The 23804-nt window shown below is 42.3% G+C and overlaps 1 protein-coding gene across 1 annotated transcript; it reads left to right on the top strand.

The window, feature by feature from the left end:
• The first annotated feature begins 1643 nt into the window (after window positions 1–1643).
• rundc3b (RUN domain containing 3b) lies at window positions 1644–23265 on the top strand. The gene is made up of 11 exons (XM_033640961.2): window positions 1644–1883; window positions 10942–11057; window positions 13615–13748; window positions 14185–14270; window positions 14530–14619; window positions 14985–15065; window positions 16107–16281; window positions 18687–18844; window positions 20598–20744; window positions 20933–21054; window positions 21127–23265. The coding sequence occupies exons 1-11, from the start codon at window positions 1789–1791 to the stop codon at window positions 21270–21272; spliced, it is 1350 nt and encodes a 449-aa protein (XP_033496852.1). The 5' UTR covers window positions 1644–1788; the 3' UTR covers window positions 21273–23265.
• Window positions 23266–23804: the final 539 nt, after the last annotated feature.

Here is a 23804-nt window from a genome sequence, read left to right on the forward strand (position 1 = left end):
TCATTTACCCATTATATAAATTTCTGTTTGTGGGTGACAGGCAGTCACACACACACACACACACCTTTAATTTAACCCCTCACACTGATTACAGGCTAAACATTATTTTGTTTTTCATTCAGGACCCTTTCACTGTCAGACTCATACTGCCGGTTGGACAAAGCTGCCTTCAAAGTAAAAGTAGGTCAAGTTAGGTGTGCATTTGAACATTTAAATTTAGTAGAATAAAAGCATGCAATATAGAAAGAAACTCTCGGGTAAATATGGCGCATAAGACAACCTGACCAGTTTTATATGAATAGATAGTCTAATGTTGAAGGCCCAAGAAGAGTTATTGTTGTTGTGAAAATGACATTTTCTTATGAGTATTTTATTTATTTATTCCGGTATTTAACAGTTACATGTAGATAATGGCTACATTTTACTTTCTGTAAATCTTATTTTTCCATCTGCAAGGAACTCTGGCAAGGAAGTTCTGAAATAGTAATAATAGTAATAATAATAATAATAATAACAATAACAACAACAACAACAACAACAATAAAGAGATAACTTCCATGTCTCTAAATACTCCCAAACTATAAAAAACAAAACAAACAAACAAAAAAGAACACAAGAAACAGAGAACAGTACCTTTGCTCTGTTTATATAACACCAAACCATATCAGGGTATCAGTGACAGTTACCAGTATTGGACCAGTGTGTGCTGGCATAACACAACAGCCTGAGCAGCATCATAAGAATTATATTTGTCAGAAATTACAACATATATTTAACCTTTTATATCCTTTCATAAGAAACATAAAGATTTAAAGGAAGTATTTGTCATAAATTGCACAATATGAGTTTTTTAAAATTCCTGGTCTAATATAAACTCATTTAGTTTTTGAATATGCTACGTTCTTTAAAAGTTCAGAGTGTAAGATTGAAGGAGATATAATGGCAGAAATTGAATATACATTCACAAGTATGTTTTCAATCACCTGAAACTAAGAACTGTGTTTTTGTTACCTCTGAATGAGATGTTTACATGTTACATACAGTAGACCTTTTATTTGCATTCTGACCAAGCGGCATCCTCCTGAGCCAAATATTGCAGTTCCTCTCATGGCCACTTGAGACTGGCTCCATACGTCAATCCCCACAGACCCCCCATGTTAACATGCCCAACTTTACAGCAGAAAGAATCATGTTTACAGCTTGAAACAAAAAAAGTCCCAGTAGATAATTTCAACATTCATGACAACTGCACAGGGGGTAAAATTTTTATATGACTCAGCGGTTTACATTTTATCACGGCTTAAAGTTATGCAGAATTACTTGAGCAACAGGCCATGAGTCAGATCCACCCTTCACTCCTCCACAGCTCCACCCTCATGTCCAAATATGGTCACTTCTGGAGAAATGCCAAACTTGAGGCTTCAAACCAGTGTCCACCAATCAATGGGTGACATCAAGGTAGCTATGTCCATTTAGGTATTTTATACAGTCCATGGTTGCAATCTGCAACCTCACCACTAGATATCACCAAACCCAAGACCTTTAAGTTGTATTCTGACATATTGTATTATATTATATTAGCTTTTATTCTGAAGGTTGCAGCCGGAAGTTCTGTACCAGTTGCCTTGACCCAGCTTTGTGTTGAGCCCTCAGCCCCTCCTGCAGCGGAGCAGCGTGTGTTCCTCCAGGGTGACGGAGACAGCTGGTCCTACCCTGGTGCAGCAGAGTGAGCGGAGCGGGGACGACGCACCGCCTCCGCCCGCAGCCACGGACGGACAAGGGCCGGGGATGGCGTCGCTCGGCGTGGGGCTGCACCTCATCCGCAAGCGGGGAGCGGGCAGGAGCGCCGCGGTGGAGCGGAGGAACCTGCTCACGGTGTGCAGGTGGGATTTCCTCACGCTGCTCTTTTATCTGATGACGGGGAGGATGAAACAGCGCCTCACGGCAGAGATGTTTATTAATAATCTCAGAGGCGTTTGTTTGAGCTTAGCTCGTGGATCCGTATTTAAAAATATGACTTCATGTGCACATGGGAGAAAGTCATCCTGCATCTTTTAAACGATATGCATGAAAATGTAATTGAATTTATTTATTTATGTTTTAAAATACCAGCTGGCTGACCTCAGGTAAAAGCATCTATCATGTGTATTTTGCCTCTTTCATTCACTCACACACAAATGCACGCTCACCCACTACAAGCAGCCTACACAAGCCTCCATTAAACAATCACATTTCACTTTTAATTACCCATACAATCAGTTCAGTGTAGGATTAAGCCGGGATTTTGGAAATACTCAGGTCATGAGTTCAAATTCCTCCATCACAATCCCACCTCAATAAAAACGTTGGATTAGGCATCAAAAGCAAACTGAAAAATGTTGTTTTTATATATTTTTTGTTCATTTAACTGTGCAAATATGCATTTATATTTTTAAATCTCCCTCACTGGTGCTTTAACACACCAGAAATATGATTAAAGTAGAAAAATACTAAGTGGTTTTTCCTGTTTTGACTGTCTGAAACTTAAATACAAAGATACTAAGTCTGGAAAACAATGCATAAATTCTGTGTTTATGCACCCCAATCCAGTCATTCATTCCTCATTGCATTCATAAATATAAGCTTGGTTGATATATATGGAGCATGGTTGACAGGTAGATAAATAGATGTTGAGGTGTGTGCACACGTGTCGGCCGCCTGTTTCCCCTCCTCTCTTTGTCAGCTGAAGTGAAAAGCTCTTTGAGTATTGATCTGTGGTCCTCTGAGCTGCTGGCACATGTCAGTTACTGACTGACAGTCCCTGTGGTGCGTTTGAGACTGAGGAGCACAAAGGGTCAGAGAAAAGCAAAGATGCAGAGGCGTAGTTTTTTATTTTGGCACCAAGAAAGAGTAACAGTCCAGAAAACAAACTGATAATACACCACCTGCTCCAGCTGGTGTCTGCTCTGTTTACAAGAGAACAAATATAATTTTCAGGTTTCAGGACAGTATCAGGTGTAGCGTGTCTGGTATGCCTTCCTCTATTAACGTCACTGAAACAGATGTAAAGGGAGAGTAATTAGACGCAGGTGCTGCATGCTGACCACTCTGGTCCCGTTCCCGGCTCTCTCTGCCTCCGCACCAGCCATCAACTCGCTGATTGGCACAAGCGGAGGAGGGAGAAGGAGGGTGAGAGAAAGAGATGGCAAAATTAATGAGTGGAGGATTAAATATTACTGGAGGAGGGCAGAGTAATATTGAAGGAGGACAGTAAATTTTCCCTCTTGTTTCCTCTTTGGCAGCTTTAAAGCCGTGACAGGCAGAAATCTGGACATGGCAAAAGGAAAAAAGTCAGGATTTGAAAATACACCCCCCTCCTGCAGCTCTCCTCTCTCTGTCTTAAACCCCTCCCACCAGACAACCATGGGCACATGCACGTGCTTCATTCAGTAGCCCATTGTTTCCTTTACACTGATGTATCTAATCTTATTTCATTGTACAGTAGCACACAGCTCATTCTCCCAGCACCTCCTTGCCCCACTCTCTCTCTGTGTATCAGAAATGAGACAAGAATTACCCAGCAAGCAGACCCACAGTCTCTCTGCCTTGCTCCCCACCGCTGTGGCCTGATTCTCTGGGAGGAGAGCAGGCTGCAGCCTGGGAGATGGACCTTCTGTTAGTGGCTGTTGCATCTCAAATTTGGCCAGCGCAAACCCCCCAGTGCTGGGTGACTCAGTGGGCTGGTGGCTAGCAGCAGTGCTGGGTCTAACCTGTGTAACAGCAGCAACAGAAAGTTTGCTGATCTGGTTAGGAGTTGGGGCTGTATGTTCCCCTGGAGCTGGGGTTTGAGCTGGCTGGATTCAGATTGCTGCGGCCTTGGGTTCACAACCACGCAGAGCTGCTTGCTCTTCCCGGCAAGTTGGTCTGTATCAGAGTGAGGCGGAGGACACACTGAGTCGAGGCTCTCGCTAATGTTAACCACATAAATGTGAACTTGAAGCTGCAGTCGTGAGCCTTTTGCTCTGGTTAGGAGACGGCTACATCCATCCATCCATCCATCCATTTTCAACCGCTTATCCGAAGCCTGGTCAGTGGGGGAGCAGGCTGAGCAAAGTTTTCCAGGCGTCCCTCTCCCCAGCAACGCTTTCCAGCTCCTCTTTGGGGGCCCCAAGGTGTTCCCAGGCCAGATGAGATATGTAATCCCTTCAGCGTACTCTGAGTCTGCCCGGGGCCTCCTACCAGTTGCCCGGAACACCTTAAGCGAGAGACGCCAAGGACGCATCCTTATCAGATGCCCAAACCACCTCAACTGACCCCTTTCAAAGCAAAGGAGCAGAGGCTCCGAGCTCCCTCCAGATGTCTTAGCGCCTTGCCCAGTCTCTGCGGCTGAGCCCAGCCACCCTTCTAAGGAAATTCATTTCAGCCGCTTGAGTAGGCTACACTATCAAGATTTTCTCTCCATCTCTGAAATGCTTCACCGATATTGACACATTTTATTTCATTTATTGTATTTACGGGTCACAGCTGCTCACATGTAAAGATTTGATGCTTTTTTTATATATGACAGGAAACATTATATCTTTGGGGTTTTTGACTGTTGCTTGGACAAACAAACACTGTGAATGTCACATTGGGAAATATGAATTGTTATTTTACAGTAATTTTCTGTCATTTTATAGACAGAATGATTAATCAAGCAGGTTAATTGATAGTTAGTTTGCAGCCCTATTAACATATACTGCATATTCTGCATTGGCTTGTTGCAGCTTTTTATTTAAACCTTGATGTTGAACACCGAGTGAAATATATTCCATGCAAATTGCGGATGTCTTATTCATCATTTTATACAGCTCTCCGGAAACTTTAGGATCTTCACCAGAATTTCAATTTCACTTGGTTTGAGCAGTGCTTGTCTGCACAGCATGAGCCTGCTGCTTGTTAGGCGGTTTAGGCTTTAAGAAAAGTGTAGATCGCTACTGAAAGTGAGCATGAGAGGAAAGCAGAGACTATGTAAGAGCTGCTGCAGGAACTGTCAACAGACATTCTCTAAAAGCTCAAAAGACAAAAGAGGCAGGACACTGCAAGTTACATATTTTGGAGTATTTTCCCTGAAAACAACCTCTTCATGCCCTTAAATGGCTTACATGTAACTCTGCACCTTTGCCTCTATTTAGTATGCGCAGATCTGTGAACATGCAGATTAGTTTCTCGCTTCTGTCTCCACCCACCCATCAGCTGTTTTAACAGCTTTGACCTATTAATCAAAGAAAATACCCACACAGCCGTGCATATGGGTTAGCATGGTCACCAAATTATCAGCTTTGACAGGTCATATACATGGCCTTATGCAGATCGGTCATCAGAAAGCGGACAGATTTCAGGATCAGCAGATTGATTATTAGTAGATCAGCTTTGGAAATCACATATCTACTATCATGAAATCGTGTGGTTGGTTCATTTGCTTTCACACCACAAACAAGCTGCAGCAGAGTTTGCTTGGAAGTAAACTGAGACCACCTTTTAACGTGGTCTTGGTTTGGTTGTTTGATTCACACCAAGGTTTGATTGGCAGCTTTCACACTAGCACAAACGAACTGTACTAAATGCACAAACAGACTTGAGTTGTTTTGTTTTTTTTTTTGGGGGGGGGGGGGGGGGTGCATTTTTAGCCTTTAATGGATAGTACAGACAAGTGAGAGAGAGGGAGTGACAAGCAGCAAAGGGCCACAGGCTGGAGTCAAACTCAGGCCGCGGCGGCAACAGCTTTGTACATGGGGCGCCTGCACCGACGCCCCGACTTGAGTTGATTTTAACCAGACCAAACAGGTTAGGTGTGAAAGCACGCTTAACTTGCAAAATACTGAAACGTAGCTACACCTGGCTTCTCTTTTGATACCCCTTGAGTGTTATGCTAATGATATGGAAATCTCCACCCTTCAAGTTGACAAGATTGGTTCCTTATGTTGGTAACGTTTGACAACCTGGTCTCACTCTGAAGTCTTCGAAATCTAGCGCTTGGGCAGTGACTTGCGGCGTAAGACACTGACGAAAAACTTTAATGTTGGCATGATACACGGCTGGTCGCCATTATAGTTTAATGGTGCTCAGCTGTGTCAGGGGGAAACACGGCGGGCGAAAAATGAAAGTTAAGGTGGCGAAAGTCCATTTAGGGTGGGTGGGACAGGTGGTGGATGGGTCCAACAAACACTGACCTTCACTCAGGAGAGCCGTGCTCACTTCCCCTAAGATTATAAGGCCAAATCCTGTTCTTTTTTTCCTAAAGTTAACCATGTGTGTTAGTTGTTGGAGGAAATAAAACCTGAATTCACGTTGTTCTACAGACATAATGTGTTTATTTTGAAAGAGACTGTATGTAGACGGTAAATTTCCTGAGAAAACACAAGTGTATTTTGAAAGAAGACAATGCATGTAGCAGGCAGTACTTGACACAGAGTCCCAGAACGTCAACAACCAACTCACCCAGGGTACCTTTCGCATCGTATCTGGATGTAGAAGGTCCGTGACCAAACGTCGATGTGTGATGAGGTCAGTGTGAGATTGTGTTGCGTTTGAAACCGACAGCCAATTCAGATATAATGTGATCGCATTTCGGCTGTCAGATATGATCAGATCTTGAAAATGGGCTGTCAGAAGATCCAGTAAATGAGGATTATCCTGAAGTGTGGATTCAGGAGCTTGTTATAAAACTTTAAAATTGGTAAAATATATATACATTTGATAATATTTTGCACTTTATTTGTGTAACAGTTACTGTGATAAAGTAGATAGATTAGACATCATGCAACCTATTAAGCCTTTCAGTATAGTAAAGTTCGAAAAGGATGTTGTCCCCATAGAATAAGCTGTCAAAATCAAACAACAATTATTTAAAGTTATAATATTAAAGATTTCTGTTTCGTTCTTTTTGGCAGCACTTATGATGACAAGTGGTAATTACAGTGAATTTGTTGGCAGACTACATTGATATGTAATCCTATTTAGAGCAGATTTGGTGCTCTTAAAAATTTGTATCTGGATTAGGGTGATCCAATGCACTGTTGCTTTGAAAAACTGGCACAAAACTAAGATGGATTAGCTGATCCTAGACAGCAAATCATGGGATTTCCACTACATTTCTTTCAACAACTGGGCCCTTGCTGTCGAAATCCGTGTTTTTGAGACTCATTGGTACCAGTTCTAATGTGGAAATGCTCAGCCAGGGCATTGACTACTCATATCATTCATGATATGTCTTATAAAAAAACACCATGTGTCACCATATATCTTTAAGACCAACTTCTTTCTATTTTAACACCCTTCAAACCTACACAGGTATTTTCATGCACTCTGACTGATTTGACCTCTTCTGGGAAGACCTGTGCTGAAGTCATTAAATTCAGTGTTCTGATGGAGGACAGAGGGTGTCCACCAACAGTCATGTAATCACATGGAGGAAAACATCTAACACTGCTTTAAAGGGTTTTTATAAATAACTGAGGAGATGTTTTTATAGAGTGGAGGCCAAAGAGAAGAGCAGCAGTGTTTTCTAAGAGGCTGTGTGATGTTATTCATCCAAGCACACAGCTTTCTGAATGAAATCTGATTGATTGACATCTCAGGGGGAGACAAGCCCTCAAATGGTGCCCTGTGTCTATGGGAACAATTATTTTCTGATGGCTCAGACGTCGCGTATTGTCACATCATGAGTCCATCATGTCTCGCTGAGAATTTCTCTCATTCATGAGCAGAATGCGTTGACATGCAGAAAACAGATCATTCACCATTTTCTGAGAGGTAACATCGATTATCGTTGTCGGTCGCCTAGCAACAGGGTTCTCACGACTTCAACCACCTCAACGAGCGATACTGTGCGTGACTGACTTTTGATATCGAAAACACAGCCTCAGGAGTTACATTTGAATGCAGCGTTATGTTAAATGAGCTGTGTGTGGGTGGACAGTGTTGTGGATGTTCTGGTCTCGGGCTGTCTGACCTTAAAGGGACTTTATTCAGTCGATTCATTGGAGAGATCAAACAGTTTAACCCATCTATCACCACTTTTAAAAACCCAAATTTAAACAATTGTCCTAGTTTTGTCTGTTATAGTTATTTATTTGTTTTGTTTTTAATAATTTGAATTGTATTTTACATTTCTTCGTAAAGTACATCTGTTGTTTTGAAATGTGCTCTATAAATGAATTTGACTTAACTCTATGTTAAAACCATCTTCACAGTGATATAATTTCTAATGTGTATTATATTGTACATAGTCTGCTACAGGTGTTCCTAAACTTTCAACCCAGTCTCCAGAAGAGAATGATGGTATTATACTTTTCTGCAAACCACTAATACATTAAGTTTGCATATAATATACGAGGTGACTTTTTCATCAGGAGGTGGGGGGAATGGTTGATGGCATGACACCAAGGCAAGATACCTGCCAAGTTGCAAACCACTGTTTGAGACCAACAAACAGCAAAACTGGTCGTGTTTAACCGAGTCATTGCCGTGTTTACAGCGGCTGTTTAGTCCCCATAAAAAACATGGCTGCTTTTAAGCGACCTGTGGGTGATTTTCCAGGGGCTTTTACCCAAATGTGGGTATTTTTGTTATGGACCTAGTGCGATGTTTCCTACAACTTTTAAGCCGTTACATGTGCATGTTTTGTAGGGGCCCATTGCTGTTGTTCCAGCAGCATTTTAGACCCCAAAAGAGAGTGTTTTTTAGTCCTTCCTGATGGGTGCTGTGTTTCCTGAAGCTTTTAAGCTATTAAATGTGGGTGTTTTTTGGCAACCTGTGGCTGTGTTTCCAGCAGCTTTTTAGCCCCCAAACATGGGTTTTTGTAGGGACCTGTTACTGCATTTCCTGTGGCTGTTCAGCCCTTTAACGTGGGTGATTTGTAGGGACCCATTCCTGTTTTTCCAGCAGCTTTTTAGACCCCAAAAGAGGGTGTATTTTTAGGCTTTCTTGCTGGGAAATACCAGGAAAACATGGGTTTATTTTTATGGACCTGGTGCTATGTTTCCTGCAGCTTTTCAGTCCTTAAATGTGGGTGTTTTTTAGGGACATGTGGCTGCGTTTCATGCGGCTTTTTAGCCCCCTAACATGGCTGCTTTTAAACCGTCAAAAGTGGGTATTTTTAGGAACCCGTTGCTGAGTTTCCTGCAGTCTTTCAACCCCTAAATGTTGGTGATTTGTAGGGACTAGTTGCTGTTTTTCCAGCAGCCTTTTAGATCCCAGAAGTTTTCTGTCTTTTCTGCTGGGAAATGACACAAAAAGCAGCTACGTTCCAGCAGAGATTGTGCCCTAGAGCCGGGTATTTTAGGCTGAAACATAATTTCTAAACCTAACCATACATTAACCACAGTGTTGGTGAAACATAAGGTTTCAACATATCCACTACATTATAACGTGCAAATGTAACGTATTGGTGGTTTGCAGAAACGTTTCTATGGTGTCTGCCTAAATTGCTGTAAAGAGCAGGGCTGATTATCAAAGTGTCTGAAAGTTAATTTATATGACATGTCATTAAAACCTGCTGCTGTTCATGGAAATAGGCTGAAATCTCTCTGCTTTCATCTTCTTTCACAGGAAGCCCGCGCTCTGTGGTCAACCTGCTGCTAAGCAACGAGATAGAAAGAGACACAGTTTGGCAGAATTTGGACAACACGCACACACACACACACACACACACACACACACGTGCACACACTTGCCCATTAACTCTCCTTCCTGTCTAATTAGTTGAAACCAGATTAGATGGAGTCAGCCGGAGCACATGACTGTCGCAGTGAGCAGCACATTATGACTGTTATCATCACAGGATATTAATCAAAGCCTCACTAACCATTGGTGAACAGTTGCTGCAACAACTCTCTTTTCAAGATGCACTGCTTCCCTCAGCTCATGTCCCAGGTCGAACCAACAAGCCATCTCTTGTCACTCCCCAGAGCTAATAACAGATGTCTTGATAGGATCTTTCTCCACTCTGCTGTAACAGCATGGAGCAGCCTCCCCCCTGCTGTCATCAGAGACACCACCTCAAGTAGTGTTCACATTAGAGCTGCAGTATTCATTCAATCAGTTGTCAACTATTAAATTAATCGCCAAATAATTTGATGATCAATCAAGAAAAAAGTGAAATTATCTGATATCAGCTTCTTAAATTTAAATATTTCTGGTTTCTTTAATCCTAGTAAACTCAATATCTTTGGGCTGTGGGTTAAATAAGACATTTTAGGACGTCATCTTGGCCTTTTGAGCAATATTCTCCACTATTTTCTGACCTTTTATAGACCAGACATCCTTCAAGAGGAGACTGAATACACACCTACTCAGCATGACACTGCAAATCTAAAGCTCAGGGACTTCAGTCATAACAAATCTTCATACATATTCCCGAGTAGCTGCAGATCAGTCAGTCTGAACAGTATTCATGAAGCTTGTATCTGCAAATACAAAAGGAAAAAAACTCTGGAGGCAAAATGTGTTTATTTTTCTTGCCTTGTAATTAATGACAGACATGTTACATTCAGTTTATGTCAATTAAAATTTTCTTCTTCTTTTTGTTTGTTTGTTGTGATGCATTCAGTAAAGTGTGTATTACCTTTTCGAGTGTTTCACATCACTCAGTCTGGGATCAGACAGCAACAAAGACAGTCTTTTATCAATGTGGATGCTTAGATGTCAGTGTAGAAAAATGGGAATAGATCCCTCGCACATTTAAAGGGATACTTGCCTTCGGTTTGGGGACTCACGAGAGAGATTTTTTTTTTAAATGAAAGGGCCAACATATTCTGGCTATTTATTAAATGTAACAAAACTGCTTGATCCTGCAGTTCCCATACTGCAACCAGTAGCCTCTTTTCATCAGACGTTCCTTCCTGGTAGATACCTATAGAGCTCCATACAGGCCTAATAAGTGATTTTAATACCAGTGTGTGCATCTTCTTTTGTGTCCAGGTTTTCAGTGAAGACTCTTCTGGACCGTTCCTGTTTTGAGACAATAGACGACACGTCTCCAGAGTTCATCAACTTTGTTTCCATCCTGGAGCACATCCTCAGTCATCGACTCAAAGGTAAAAGACATAACCCATACATAAACATATGCATGCCATGCAGCCTAATATTTAAGCTGCAGAATGCAATATTATTTTTGTCACATTCTGACTTTATTGATAAGAGAGTGACAGGAAACATGAGAGAGAAAGAGAGGGATGACACGTGATAATGGTTCTTAGTAGGAAATGAGCAGCGGACGTTGTGGTCACTTGTGTCTTGATAACAGCAACACAGATAAGAATATGAAAAAATATGCAAAATTTTAATGTGAAATTGGAGTGACTCATTGGTTGCAATCACTAGTTAGGGTAACAACAGGCATCTTGTGTCCCTTTATTGAGATCAAGTATGGATGCTGGTAAAAAAAATATTCTCAGTATCAAACACAGTAGATTCTTATTATTTCTAAACTATAGTATAAATACTGGCCTGTTAAAGACCCGGGACCAGTTGCTCAAAACACCTTAAGTTTTCTCCTTAAGTATGACACTCCCATAATGCCACTGCCTGCTTGGAAACCATGAGCGAGAGTGGTTAGTCAGGGAATGGCGTGCTGGGCAGACAGGAGTGCACCAACCAAGCTCCCAACATCCCCGAGGGACTTACACAGTTGCACAGAATCCCTAACAAGGTTTCTCTAGTTAAGGAAAAATGTGAACTCATCTACTGCATTGAAAGAGATTTTACAGCGGTAAAAGTTTCCCTGGAGATTGTTTATTTGCTTGGACTCACAAATTTGGCCTATAGTTAGTGAAAAAATGGCTGAAGACAACAAAACTATATTGGTCAGAGGAGGAGAAGATTAAATTTGATCTCAAGTACCTGAAAAAAGAAAACAATTGTAAGAATAAAACATTGATTCAGTCAAATCTAAAGTGTAAAATCAAAAGGTATCCATCAGGTTCTCCTGGTCACAGAACACTCTGCTCAGGGTGTGTTAGTTCTTTTCATTCATTACTATAAACACTGTTGTCTTGCAGTTAAGATAAGTCAGACGTCCTTTTTTTTTTTACCATGCTCTGGTTGCTAAGGTCTTTTGTGCAACTGTGTAGGGTTTCTTTAAGTAAAAGACCAAGACAAGTAGAAATCCGGAAATACTTAAGTGATCATTTTAAAAAATTCTTAAGGAGAAGACTTAAGGGTGTTTTGTGCAACTGGTTTATGTTGAGGAAACCTTAACTAGGACTCTAAGGAAAATCTTTACCTAAGGTATTTTGTGCAATATGCCCCAGTATAATTAAGGTATCTACTTTCAGAAAGGTGGACTTCTTGTGCCTTCCTGCTGGTATAGACATAGCCGTAGCCAAAGGCATTATCTTTTCAGGTTGTCCGTCTGTCCGTCCCGCTCTCAAGAACAAGATATCTCAGGAATGGCTTAAGGGAATTTCTTCAAATTTGGCAGAAATGTTCACTTGGACTCAAGTGTGGGGTCAAAGGTCTGTGCGACCTCACAAAACATGTTTTTGGCCATCTCTCAAGAATTTGTATGCTAATTATGACAAAATTTTTAAATAAATGTGGCTCGGGATGTAATTATAAAGTGATGACATTTTATATCCAAAAGGTCAAAGGTCAACTTCACTGTGACACTAGTTAGTGACACTAATTTTGGGTGTCCATCTTGAAACTGATTTGATTGCATAGATCTTCTGTGCTGCCGGGTTGAAGATGTATGTGAAGCATCCATTTTTTAGAATATGTAGCTTCTTTGCAGCAGCATCCATACTTTAAGTGTTGTCCACCATCATGGCTACATATGAGACATGGATATAAACTGTAACTGCAACTTGACTGGTTAACAGAGACATATGACCCTGAGGTGGTAATTCTAATACATTCAGCCCAATGAGTGCATATTATATGTCACTTCAGTGTAATTTCTCTTTAAAAAAATCCCTTAAACTGTGTTCCACTGCCATATGTATAACAAGTACAAACTTGCTTTGTGCATCTTTAAAGGGATAGTGCACCCAAAAATGAAAATTCAGCCATTATCTACTCATCCATATGCCGATAGAGGCTCTGGTGAAGTTTTAGAGTCCTCACAACACTTGCGGAGATCCAAGGGGAGAGGAGGTAGCAACACAACTCCACCTAATGGAGGCTGATGGTGCCCCAGATTCAAACGTCCAAAAAACACATAATTGAAACCACAAAATATCTCCATACTGCTCGTCCGTAGTGATCCAAGTGTCCTGAAGCCCAAAAAGTTGTTGAATTAAAATGACATTTTTCCAAACAACTTTTTATGTCAGGGCTTCAGGACACTTGGAACACTACGGACGAGCAGTATGGAGATATTTTGTGGTTTCAATTATGTGTTTTTGGACGTTTGAATCTGGGGCGCCGTAAGCCTCCATTAGGTGGAGTTGTGTTGCTACCTCCTCTCCCCTCGGATCTCCGCAAGTGATGTGAGGACTTTAAAACTTCACCTGAGTCTCCCTCGGCATATGGGTGAGTAGATAATGGCTGAATTTTCATTTTCGGGTGCACTATCCCTTTAACATTCAGAGAATGACTAATGCAGATTCAAGCTTTTAAAACCTCTGTTTCTGTCTCTTTTTTTTCTCGCAGGTCAGACAACTTGGTTTGGTTATGAGAGTCCTCGGAGTTTCTGGGATTACATAAAAGCTGCCTGCAGTAAAGTCCCTCATAATTGCATCCGAAGCATCGAGAGCATGGAGAATGTGCGATCGTCGAGAGCTAAAGTGAGGATAAATCTGTCTTGGGACCAGATTTAATTACCCGAGGCAGCAGGGAGGAAAATGACTTGAATCTCCAATTTAATTATTTTCTTTTTTAATGTGTAAATTTAGCCAGAAATTGAAAGATATACTAAGTATACTGAGTCCGACAGTGTCCTGACCTGCAGCGCACACACACAGTGCACAATGAGAGGTTTGTTATTTTAGCCCACTTTATATTATCCCCTCAGAAAAAGAACAAAGGGAACAAAAAAACTGTTAAGAACACTCATGCTCATAAAACGTGACTCAGTCTAACCCCGCAAGTAAGAGAGCAAACAATTGGAGCTAATGTTGGCTGTAGGTGAGAACAAGACACACACAGGCGCACACTCTCTCAGGTCATGAACTCCATAAGCTTCGACTAATGGCTCAGTGTTACTTGTGTCTGTCTCTGCAGGGCAGGGCGTGGATCAGAGTGGTCCTGATGGAGAAAAGATTATCAGAATACATCTCATCTGCACTGAGGGACTTCAAAACCACCAGGTCTTAATGTGCTGCTCATACACTCTACACACTGTTTCCCCTTCAACCCTAATTATGACATCTTTATCAAATCAAGTGCATTCAGACAGGGTCTCTCTCCAACATCAGCATCCTGCAGCATCATTTACATCTTCTTATTAGTCGATTATCACACATCTTACAGCTCCACCTTCCTGCTCCACTTCTTATTCAACTCCCAGTCATCTCTCTGCATCTAAAGGAATTACTGTCGATAATGTTTGCACATGTGTGACTGTAGGAGGTTTTATGAGGACGGAGCGATCATACTGGGAGAGGAGGCGGGGCTGTTAGCAGACACGCTCATCGGACTCAACACCATTGACTTCAGGTACTAATCACAGTCTGCTATTTCTCACTGTAACTCTAAGTGTACTTTCTTTTTCTCCCTGCTGCTTAGTCAGTACGTAGCTTTCTTTGGCAAAGTGTCATCGGAAAAGTTACGATCCCTCCTCCGGTTTTGAGGCTGAGCCAAAAGGCTTTTATGTGTAATGAGTCAAAAGGAGGACGTGGATGGAATAACAAGCTGCTCCTCTTGACTATAATAGAAATACATTTTAGATTAAAAGTTTTATATAATTTACCGGAGCTAGATGTTTGTTTGCGTAAGTATTTACCTACTCTCACTGGACACACCTAAATCGGCATTGTTGCAGCAGAAGAGATGGTGCTCTGATTCTCCATTGTGTCTTTTAGCTTCTGTCTGAAAGGAGAGGGTCTGGACGGGAGCTGCCCCGCCGTGATCGACTACACGCCTTACCTGAAGTTCACTCAGAAGTATGTGAGGTCAATTAACACCCAATAACACACAATAGCAGGGGTCAACAAAGTCATTTTTATTGGGATTTAAATTGTATTTACACTGTTGTCTACAGCAGATTTTTTAAAAGTCATGCAAAAGTTTTAAAGGGGCAGTTCACTCCTGAATTAAAAATACATATTTTTCCTCTTACCTGTAGTGCTGTTTATTAGTCTAGATGGTTTGGTGTGAGTTGCAGAGTGTTGGAGATATCAACCTTCTCTCCAATATATTGGTACTAGATTGCACTTGGCTTGCGGTGCAAGTGTCAAAAATACATTTGAAAACTCAACAGCAATGTCTCTTTGCAGAAATCATGACCTGGTTACTCAAGATAATCCACAGACCTTGTTGTGAGCAGTTTCATGCAGGAACTATTTCCTTGCTACCGAACTACACTCGCCAACTGTATCACCGCGCAGAAGGAAGCGTGCCCTGCATAGGACTGTTTTCCTAATCCCACTCCTGCCCGTTCCTGCTGGATTTCTGACCACCACCACCCACTCCCACAGTGTGTTATCTATTCCTGTCCATTCCCACAGGGTGCGCGTCAGCTCCCACCTGCACCCACAAACATTCTGACTGCACGATAGATCGATTATCAATAGACTGAATACATGAAACTGCTCACAACAAAGTCTGTGGATTATCTTGAGTAACCAGATCATGATTTCTGGGACGAGACATTGTTGTTGAGTTTTTCAAATGTATTTTTTTTGGCACTTTGAGCACCACAAGCCGAGTGCCATCTAGTTCCATTATATTTGAGAGAAGGCAGACATCTCTACGGCTGATATCTCTAACACTCGACAACTCACACCAAAACAATCTAGACTGATAAACAGCACTATAAGTGAGAGGAAAACTATGTATTTTTCATTTTGGGCTGAACTGTTCCTTTAACTATGAAAGGCAAGACATAAGCTTTTCATCAGAGGGTCAGTCACAGGCCACTGTTTGCCTGCCCCAGCTGTGTTGGATGTGTACTTATATGAGGCTCATGTTTGTTCCCTGTGCAGTGCAGACAGCATCAGCAGCGACGAGGAGGAGATGAGGACTCTGGGGAGCAGCGGCAGTGAGAGCAGCACCCCCGACAAAACGGCTACCGCTGCCTCCATCTTCACCGAGCAGAGCAACTTGGTCAGCAAGTGCAAACGCTTTGAGCAGAAGTACCGGATGGCACTGGAGCAGAAGGTAGTGTGTGTGTGTGTGTGTGTGTGTGTGTGTGTGTGTGTGTGTGTGTGTAGTAATACTGTTATTTTGGGATAAACAAAGTGGATGGTAATATATATGCAAACGTGACATTTCCCATGATGCCTGCATTAACGTTAAAGGCTCAAGTTGTGAAATGCCAGGAGATGTGTTCTGTGAAGAAATGTTTTTGACACAAACAAACACACTTAGCTTGATTTTTTGAATGTACTACATCCTTAATGTCACTTCCCTCTGTGGCGTCGGCTGTTACATAACGTCCTGAGACCCCAGCTTGTGTTTGATAGGCATTTTTAATTTCTCTGAGCTACTTAGGATTGGAAGGACCTGATAAGTATAAAAAACTAAACATTGTCTTTGAACAGGAAGTAGTTTTTGGACAAAAAGATGTCCTCTTATGGAGACAATGGGTTTATTTTTAATAGTTGCAAGTGTGTACAAAAGTATAAAACTATTTGTTTCAATACCTGAACACTGTTGTGCAAAAACAAAATTACAAACAATGCAACATTTAGAGGTTAGAGGTCACTGTTCAAGTCTAAAACTGTTAAGAGACTGTTCATTTCAACGCCTGAACATGGCTGTGCAAAACAAAATTGCAAGTAATGCAAAATACCTAAAAGCCTTGTGATTTGTTCGTTTAGTAACCCTGGATCATATTTTCTCTGCTCCATACTACAATGTCCTTTTTGTCTGAAGGAACAGTCTGTCCCACCTATAATTGGCCTGTGAGAAATGCTGGGATAGTACAGTATTAAAGTCCCTGTGTGCTCAAACGAGTTTGTCCCAATTTCAGCATTTTGGCTTGTCACTGTTGCTAAAATTGTTCAAATTTGTAGCCATATCAAATTACAGATGTTATTTAGCACAAATAAACAAGTTTCAACCATAAAATTTGATCAGCTTTTGCACCTTGTCTACCTTTGTGTCAGTAGTCTCGCCACCAGACAATCAGAGAGCTCCACCTTCTGATAGTCTGGGGACACTCCTTTCTAAAGTGTGTTTAACACACCGGCGAAAACGGCCGGCAACAAAGCAACGCCTCTTGCATTTTTGAAATGGTCACGCCCTCCCGGAAATGTGCGTTCCCCCTTTTCTCGTCCGCAAGGAAACAAACACACAGAGAGCTTGAAAATGGACGCAGAGATTTAACTCCGTTTTATCAAACGTGTGCTCAGTCCACAAGATTGTGGAAATGAAGGACTTACAGCGACTTGAGCCATTTTGTACCGCTGCACGTGTTTCTAGTCAGACTATGTTTACGAGCACAAGAGTTCAGCGAGCCACCGAAGGACCGCCCTGCGGATTTACTATTGGTTCTGCAACGTAGGGAATTTTTTTAAACTCTGAAATTGTATCCGCCCATGTAAACACAAAATCAGGGAGAAAGTCATCAGTCTTTAGTTAAGCAAAGCGTCTAAACTGACGTGAGTCTATTGTGTCGGGAACAGCTGTAGACTGAGCATAAAAGTGTCCACAAACTAGGACAACAGGTCCAAGTTATGCAGAATGGAGTATAAGGTGCAGGAAACCCAAAATATAACGTTGTCATATGAGGACACAGGGTCTCAGGAGGATAAAACGGGATAAAACAGCTTTGGGGTGGCATTAGCTCAGTCCATGGGAACTTGGGTTGGGAACCGGAGGGTCGCCTGTTCAAGTCCCCGTCCAGACCAAAATATGGAGCGTGGACCGGTAGCTGGAGAGGTGCCTGTTCACCTCCTGGGCACTGCCGAGGTGCCCCTGAGCAAGGCACCGAACCCCCCAACCGCTCGGAGCGCCTGTCACGGGCAGCCCACTCTGACATCTCTCCACTTAGTGCGTGTGTGTTCGGACCTGTGTGTAATTGACAAACAGAGTGAAAAATTGAATTTCCCCTCGGGGATTAATAAAGTATATAAAATTAAATTAAAAAATTAAAAAATGACGGACCTGCCACTGTCTCCACTTTGCTTTGAGCCAAAAACAAAAAGCTCAAACAGCATTAAAGGGGTGCTTTACCCATTATCCACCAGCTTTGTATCATGACAATGTGGGTAGTATGTATAAAAAGATCATTTGTTTCATACCAGCCTCCATATTGTTTCCCTTAGAAAAAAAAACAAAACAAGCTTGCATTACCTCACCTACTAGTAGGAGGGTTTATTGGTCTGGTGCGGTGCAGGGCATTCTGGTAGTTGTAGGTTTTCTACCTCTTGAGCAAAAGCGAATGCCACAGCCCCTCCCTTTGTTTTCTCTGGTCATGTAGCACCAATTTCAAAAGTCTTTGTGTTTTTCCACTGCATAGCCTAGTTTTACAAAAAGACCATCTTTTCTTCAGCATTGAAATACTTCTGTAAACAAACACACAACGCAAATGTGTATGCTGATGTGTGTGTTTACCTCAGGGCTACCTAGAGGAGCTGGTCCGTCTCCGAGAGGCCCAGCTGACAGAGGCCATGTCTCATAACAAAGCTCTTCAGCAGAGCCTAGCAGACACACACGTCTCCCACACACTGGAGAAAGAGCAGCTCGAGTACATCGTACTGGAACTACAGGACCAACTGTGAGTTCATCCTGCCTCTCTGTGTGTGTTTGTCAGTGCATGTGAGGTCGGTGACGGTGAGGTGGAGAGCATTTTGCAGCAGCATCCAGCTGTGGGTTTGACATTCAGGACACAGCAGGAAGCCCGGAGGTTGTAGTCGGTTTGCTGTTTGTGTTTTGTTGAATCAATTGCTGCTTTTCGCCGAGAGGAAAAGCTGCAGCAGCGTTGTGTCTTTAAATTAATGCTCTAATTAGTGAAAAAACATTTTCAGTTTGATCGCTAATTTAACGCTGGCTGCACAGTCTGTCAGGAGGATTTGTGTGTCAGAATCTCTGGAAATTAAACTGCAGTCTAAAGCCAGTGGAATGAGTCAGTGGATGTTTTCAAATGCAAATAGAGTGAGAGGCAAAGTGAGGAGCAGCGAGTGCAGTCAGAGAGATGACACTGTGAGTCACAGAGTATTTAGAGTACGCAGGTATTGTTGTTTATTGTTTATTCAAGGATCCCTATTAGAGGCAGATCTGCACATTGCACTGGGAACGTTTGCACATTGCCTGACTAATATTTTTGCACCTTCTGCCAAACTCCACATCGTATTCTGACACAGTCATAAGCAGCTTTATTGTACATATTTGCTATGTCATTGAACTTTTTAAATAACTATCTTAGTCATATTTTTTATTGTAATTTTTCTAGTCTATATTCATATTCTTGAGTGGTGCAGTACTTTTTTATGTATGTACCAAAAAACCAAAGCAAATTCATTGTAAGTGAAAACCTACTTGGCAATAAATCCTCTTCTGATTCTACTTCTCACGTGGATCTGCCTCTCGTCTTCCTGGGGTCCTGCTCTTAGAAATACAGTATGGTAAATGCTAAACTTGCTATGCCAGTGGGCCACTTTTTCAAAATGACAGGAGGCCAGGGGCCAGTTAGTAAACAAACATAGATGATGAATATATAAATAATTAGCTCTGACCTCTGTCAGCGATCCTCCCCTGGCACTTTTCTTTTTAAATAAACAAGCTCTGTTGTGATGCGTCTTTAATGCACTCTGGCTCCTTGTTTCAATTTAAGATACAAAAAATCCTAATGTGAATCAATTTATTTTCATTGTGAAAAAGAAAGTGGTCGGCGGGACACCTTGCACCCTATTGAGGGCCAGGGGCCGTTTTCACAAACACAAACTGAGAACACTCTCAGAGAGCTCTCAACTTTGCCTAAAAACTTTAGTAAGGAGTCCTAGCTTAGGAGTGAGTTAGGAAGGTTCTCAAAGCAACTCTGAGCAAGGAAGGGACAGGAACTTTTATCATAGTGAGGAGGTGTGGTTGACCCCGTTGCTTGGTGTGATGCATTCTTTTAACAGATGTGATTGGTTGTCAGAGACATGCCCTTTTGTGAGTCTGCAAGGTGAGGACACCCAGTGGAAATTAAATGAACTGCTGACTGTGAAAGTGTTGTCATTGTTAGTGCGGTCACTCTGCTGATGGAAGGTTGAGACAGACTCAAGTCATCACTGCTGCACTGTTGCATTTTTCCAGTATTTCAAATATCTTAGTGATAATAATAATAATAATGATAATAATTTATTTCTGGCATAATAATGATATTGTGTTGGGTGTGTTGTTGTGTTATGTTTTATGTTAAATGTTAAGTGACTGCATTTGTGCAGATATTATTTTACACTGCACTGAATGACCTTTGTCCTCTTTCTGTTTGAAGAGTTCATTCAGTCAATAAACTGTCTCTAATTCTGGACGTCTGTTGTCTTTAGCACGGTGCTGAAAAACAATGATTTGCGGTCCAGACAAGAGCTTACTGCCCATCTGACCAATCAGTGGCCATCTCCTGTCGTCTTGGATGCCAACGCCGTTGCCTTGGACACGCTGCTGTACAGGAAGAGCACGGGACAGTGGGAGGAGTATGTAGATGCTTTTACAGCTTCCAACTATTTTTTTTTTATTGTTAATGAATCTCAATAACTTAAGTGAAGTAATACATAGAGTACAGACCTTGCTCATTTATCTGTAGCAGTAAATGTGTTTAAAGATTATTGTTTCAGCACTGGCTATGTGTAATCTTTACTGATCCTCTGTCGCCTCTTTGCAGGAAGAGTTTCCAGAGCCTGGAGCAGCTGTCTGCAGACATGAGTCTCTCCCAGACCTCACTTGAACCGGCACACACAATGAGTCTGGAGGGCAGGCCGACCGGCACACACTGGCCCCACCAAGGTACGTCTCCTTCTGCGAGTAAGCACCGTTGTCCAGGATGTGAGTATTAATCTTATTTATCTTGTCACTCAGGTAAAGAGGAAACTCCATCTCTAAAGGGTCTGTGTGGCTCCCTGACCTCAGTCGCAAGCTACAAGTCTCTGGCCAGCCTGAAGTCCAGCGAGTGTTTGGCCAGTCCTGCAACAGAGATCAGCAGCCCGGGCTTCACTCCTTCATAAGGAACATAGAGCTAAAAAAACACATCACAACCAGGGCCAGACAATCCAGGAACTTTCTTAATGTAGGTGTTTCTGAGCCTGTTTACACCTGGTATTGATGTGCTTCTTGGGTGATACCATCACAAGTGGACAGCGCTAAGTACAAGTGTAAACAGCCACCAAGACGCACTGTGATACGATAACTCCAACCACTTGTAGAGGTGGTCGTGGTGAGACTCACAAAATTCAAGATTCTCTCTTTCACTGAATTGAGACTAACGTTAAGCTTACTTGCCTTGTGACCTCGTCGTAAAACACACTTCATTCAAACTCAACAGAAACGAAATAAAACTCACCAAAACCGTCTGACTTAGATTACTTGCTTTTGGTTTACTTAGTTAGTCCACTGTTCCAATAATCATCGACTCTGGTTCGGTCAAAATAAACCCTTAATTCACAGAGTTAGATGTAAAAAATAAGCTGTTTTTCCACTGGTCTCTTTCTGCCATGCAGGCTGGCTGTTTGCAGTCCTGTAACGTTATCCCCACTCCTCGTAGTCACCATGTATGTCATCTCAGCTCCCTGTTGCACCAGTAGAGACTGACACTAGGTGGTGCATGATGTGCGGCACATATATCCTCAACACAGCCTCTCCATGTGATTTCAAAAGAAAGATGAGTGTCTATTTTTGACAGTATTGTCTCGGAGTACAGCTGCTGCTCCTTCATGTCGAAAGGGGTCAATTGAGGTGGTTAGGGCATCTGATCAGGATGCCTCCTGGGCGCCTCACGTTAGAGGTGTTCTGGGCATGTCCAACTGGTAGGAGGCCCCGGGGCAGACCCAGAACACACTGGAGGGATTACATATCTCATCTGGCCTGGGAACACCTTGGGGTCCCCCAGGAGGAGCTGGAAAGTGTTGCTGGGGAGAGGGACGTCTGGGGTGCTTTGCTTGGCCTGCTGCCCCCGCAACCCGGCCTTAGACAAGAGCATGAAAATGGATGGATTGAAAATCTTATCATGTAATACTGCCCAAGCCTAGTGCTGATGCTTTATTACAGGGGTGTCCAAACTGTTTTGAACTGGGGCTGGATTAGACAATGGGAAAACACCTGGAGGGCCAGCTCCTAAAAGTGACGAGCTTTGCTGTCGACTTTATGCTTCTTTGCTGTGTTCATGTCTGCTCCCGAATCTAAACTTTCGTTAGCTTGTTTACCATCTATTTATCATTTTGCCTGCATAGTTCCTACTTGGGGCATGTCTACAAACTGTTTGACAGTCCTGCCATCGTGAGGTGAACCGAAAAAAATGCAAAGTGAACTTGCTTGACTATCCAATACTGTGCTGTGGACCATACATAGTCTACTTTGAACAACAAGCTGGGGGCCGTTTAAAATCAGTTCGGGGGCCACAATTGGCCCCCAGGCCGGACTATGGACATGCCTGCTCTATTACTTGCCCATTTTATGATGAATTGAACAAAGTATTGTGGATAAGCATTGATCGGTTGGAAGCACAGTGTTAAATCTGCTGACAGCGGTATCTCCAGCTGTACCGACACAACCACTCACATGACTAGCAAACATGCTAGCAGGAGCGTGGATGTAATAACTTTGTGCTGGGCCCTTATAGCGTAAATGACATAGGCAGTAACACAATCTGAACACAAGCTGTCAGCTGGAGGCACATAATAGACACAGATATGAACAGTGATGTGTCTCGGCTGTCCACCTGCGTTTGGATTACTGAAGCACTTGTCAATACCAGGTGTCAGCAGGCTCATTGATTTGTAGACATTTCCGTTCTGTCTGTATGTGGAGCTTTGACAGATGGAAGTCGGGGTTTGTAAGTAGAGAATCAGGTGAAGCGTGTCCTTTGACTTGTGTTCAACTCAAGAGCACCTCCATCAGACAGAATAATGTCTTACTACTGTACCATACAGCTGAAACGACCTCTGACTCTCTATAGAGGATATCCTGCTGTTATTTCATTAATAGAGAGGCGAAGTCCCTCCCCTTCCATTTAGTTTTGTGCTCAGTGACCTACACCTATTGTCACGTACAGTTTATGTCACCAACACCAACACGGCTGTTACCTCCACACATTTCACAACATTCTCCCAGAATGTGAGAATAAGCATTAAAGAGGTGAAAATTACTACAAGTCTGGCCATGTCAAGAGCCGCAGATGTGCCAATGTCAGTACATCCCAGTTGGAAACACACAGGCATCGTAGCTTCAGCAAGAGGAAGTTATGACATCACCTATATGATTTTTGGGTGTCTTTCTATTTACCTATTTATTTATATTATCATATGTGTGATTCATGTCACAGGGGATCAAAGTAATATTTGTCCCTTGACGTTGACTACAGCACCTATTTCTTCCGAAACAAGGTCCACCAGAAGGGGAGGGACTTCACCTCTCTATATGTGTTTTTGTTTTGTTGGTGTTTTTATCTGTGGAGCATCAGTTTTTTTCCATTATGGGAAATGTATTAAATAATAGAAAGTCTGTGTAAGGATTGAAAGGTTTCCCAGGAGATCATAGCATGC

The sequence above is a fragment of the Epinephelus lanceolatus genome, chromosome 10, assembly GCF_041903045.1.
Source record: "Epinephelus lanceolatus isolate andai-2023 chromosome 10, ASM4190304v1, whole genome shotgun sequence".
NCBI lineage: Eukaryota > Metazoa > Chordata > Actinopteri > Perciformes > Serranidae > Epinephelus > Epinephelus lanceolatus.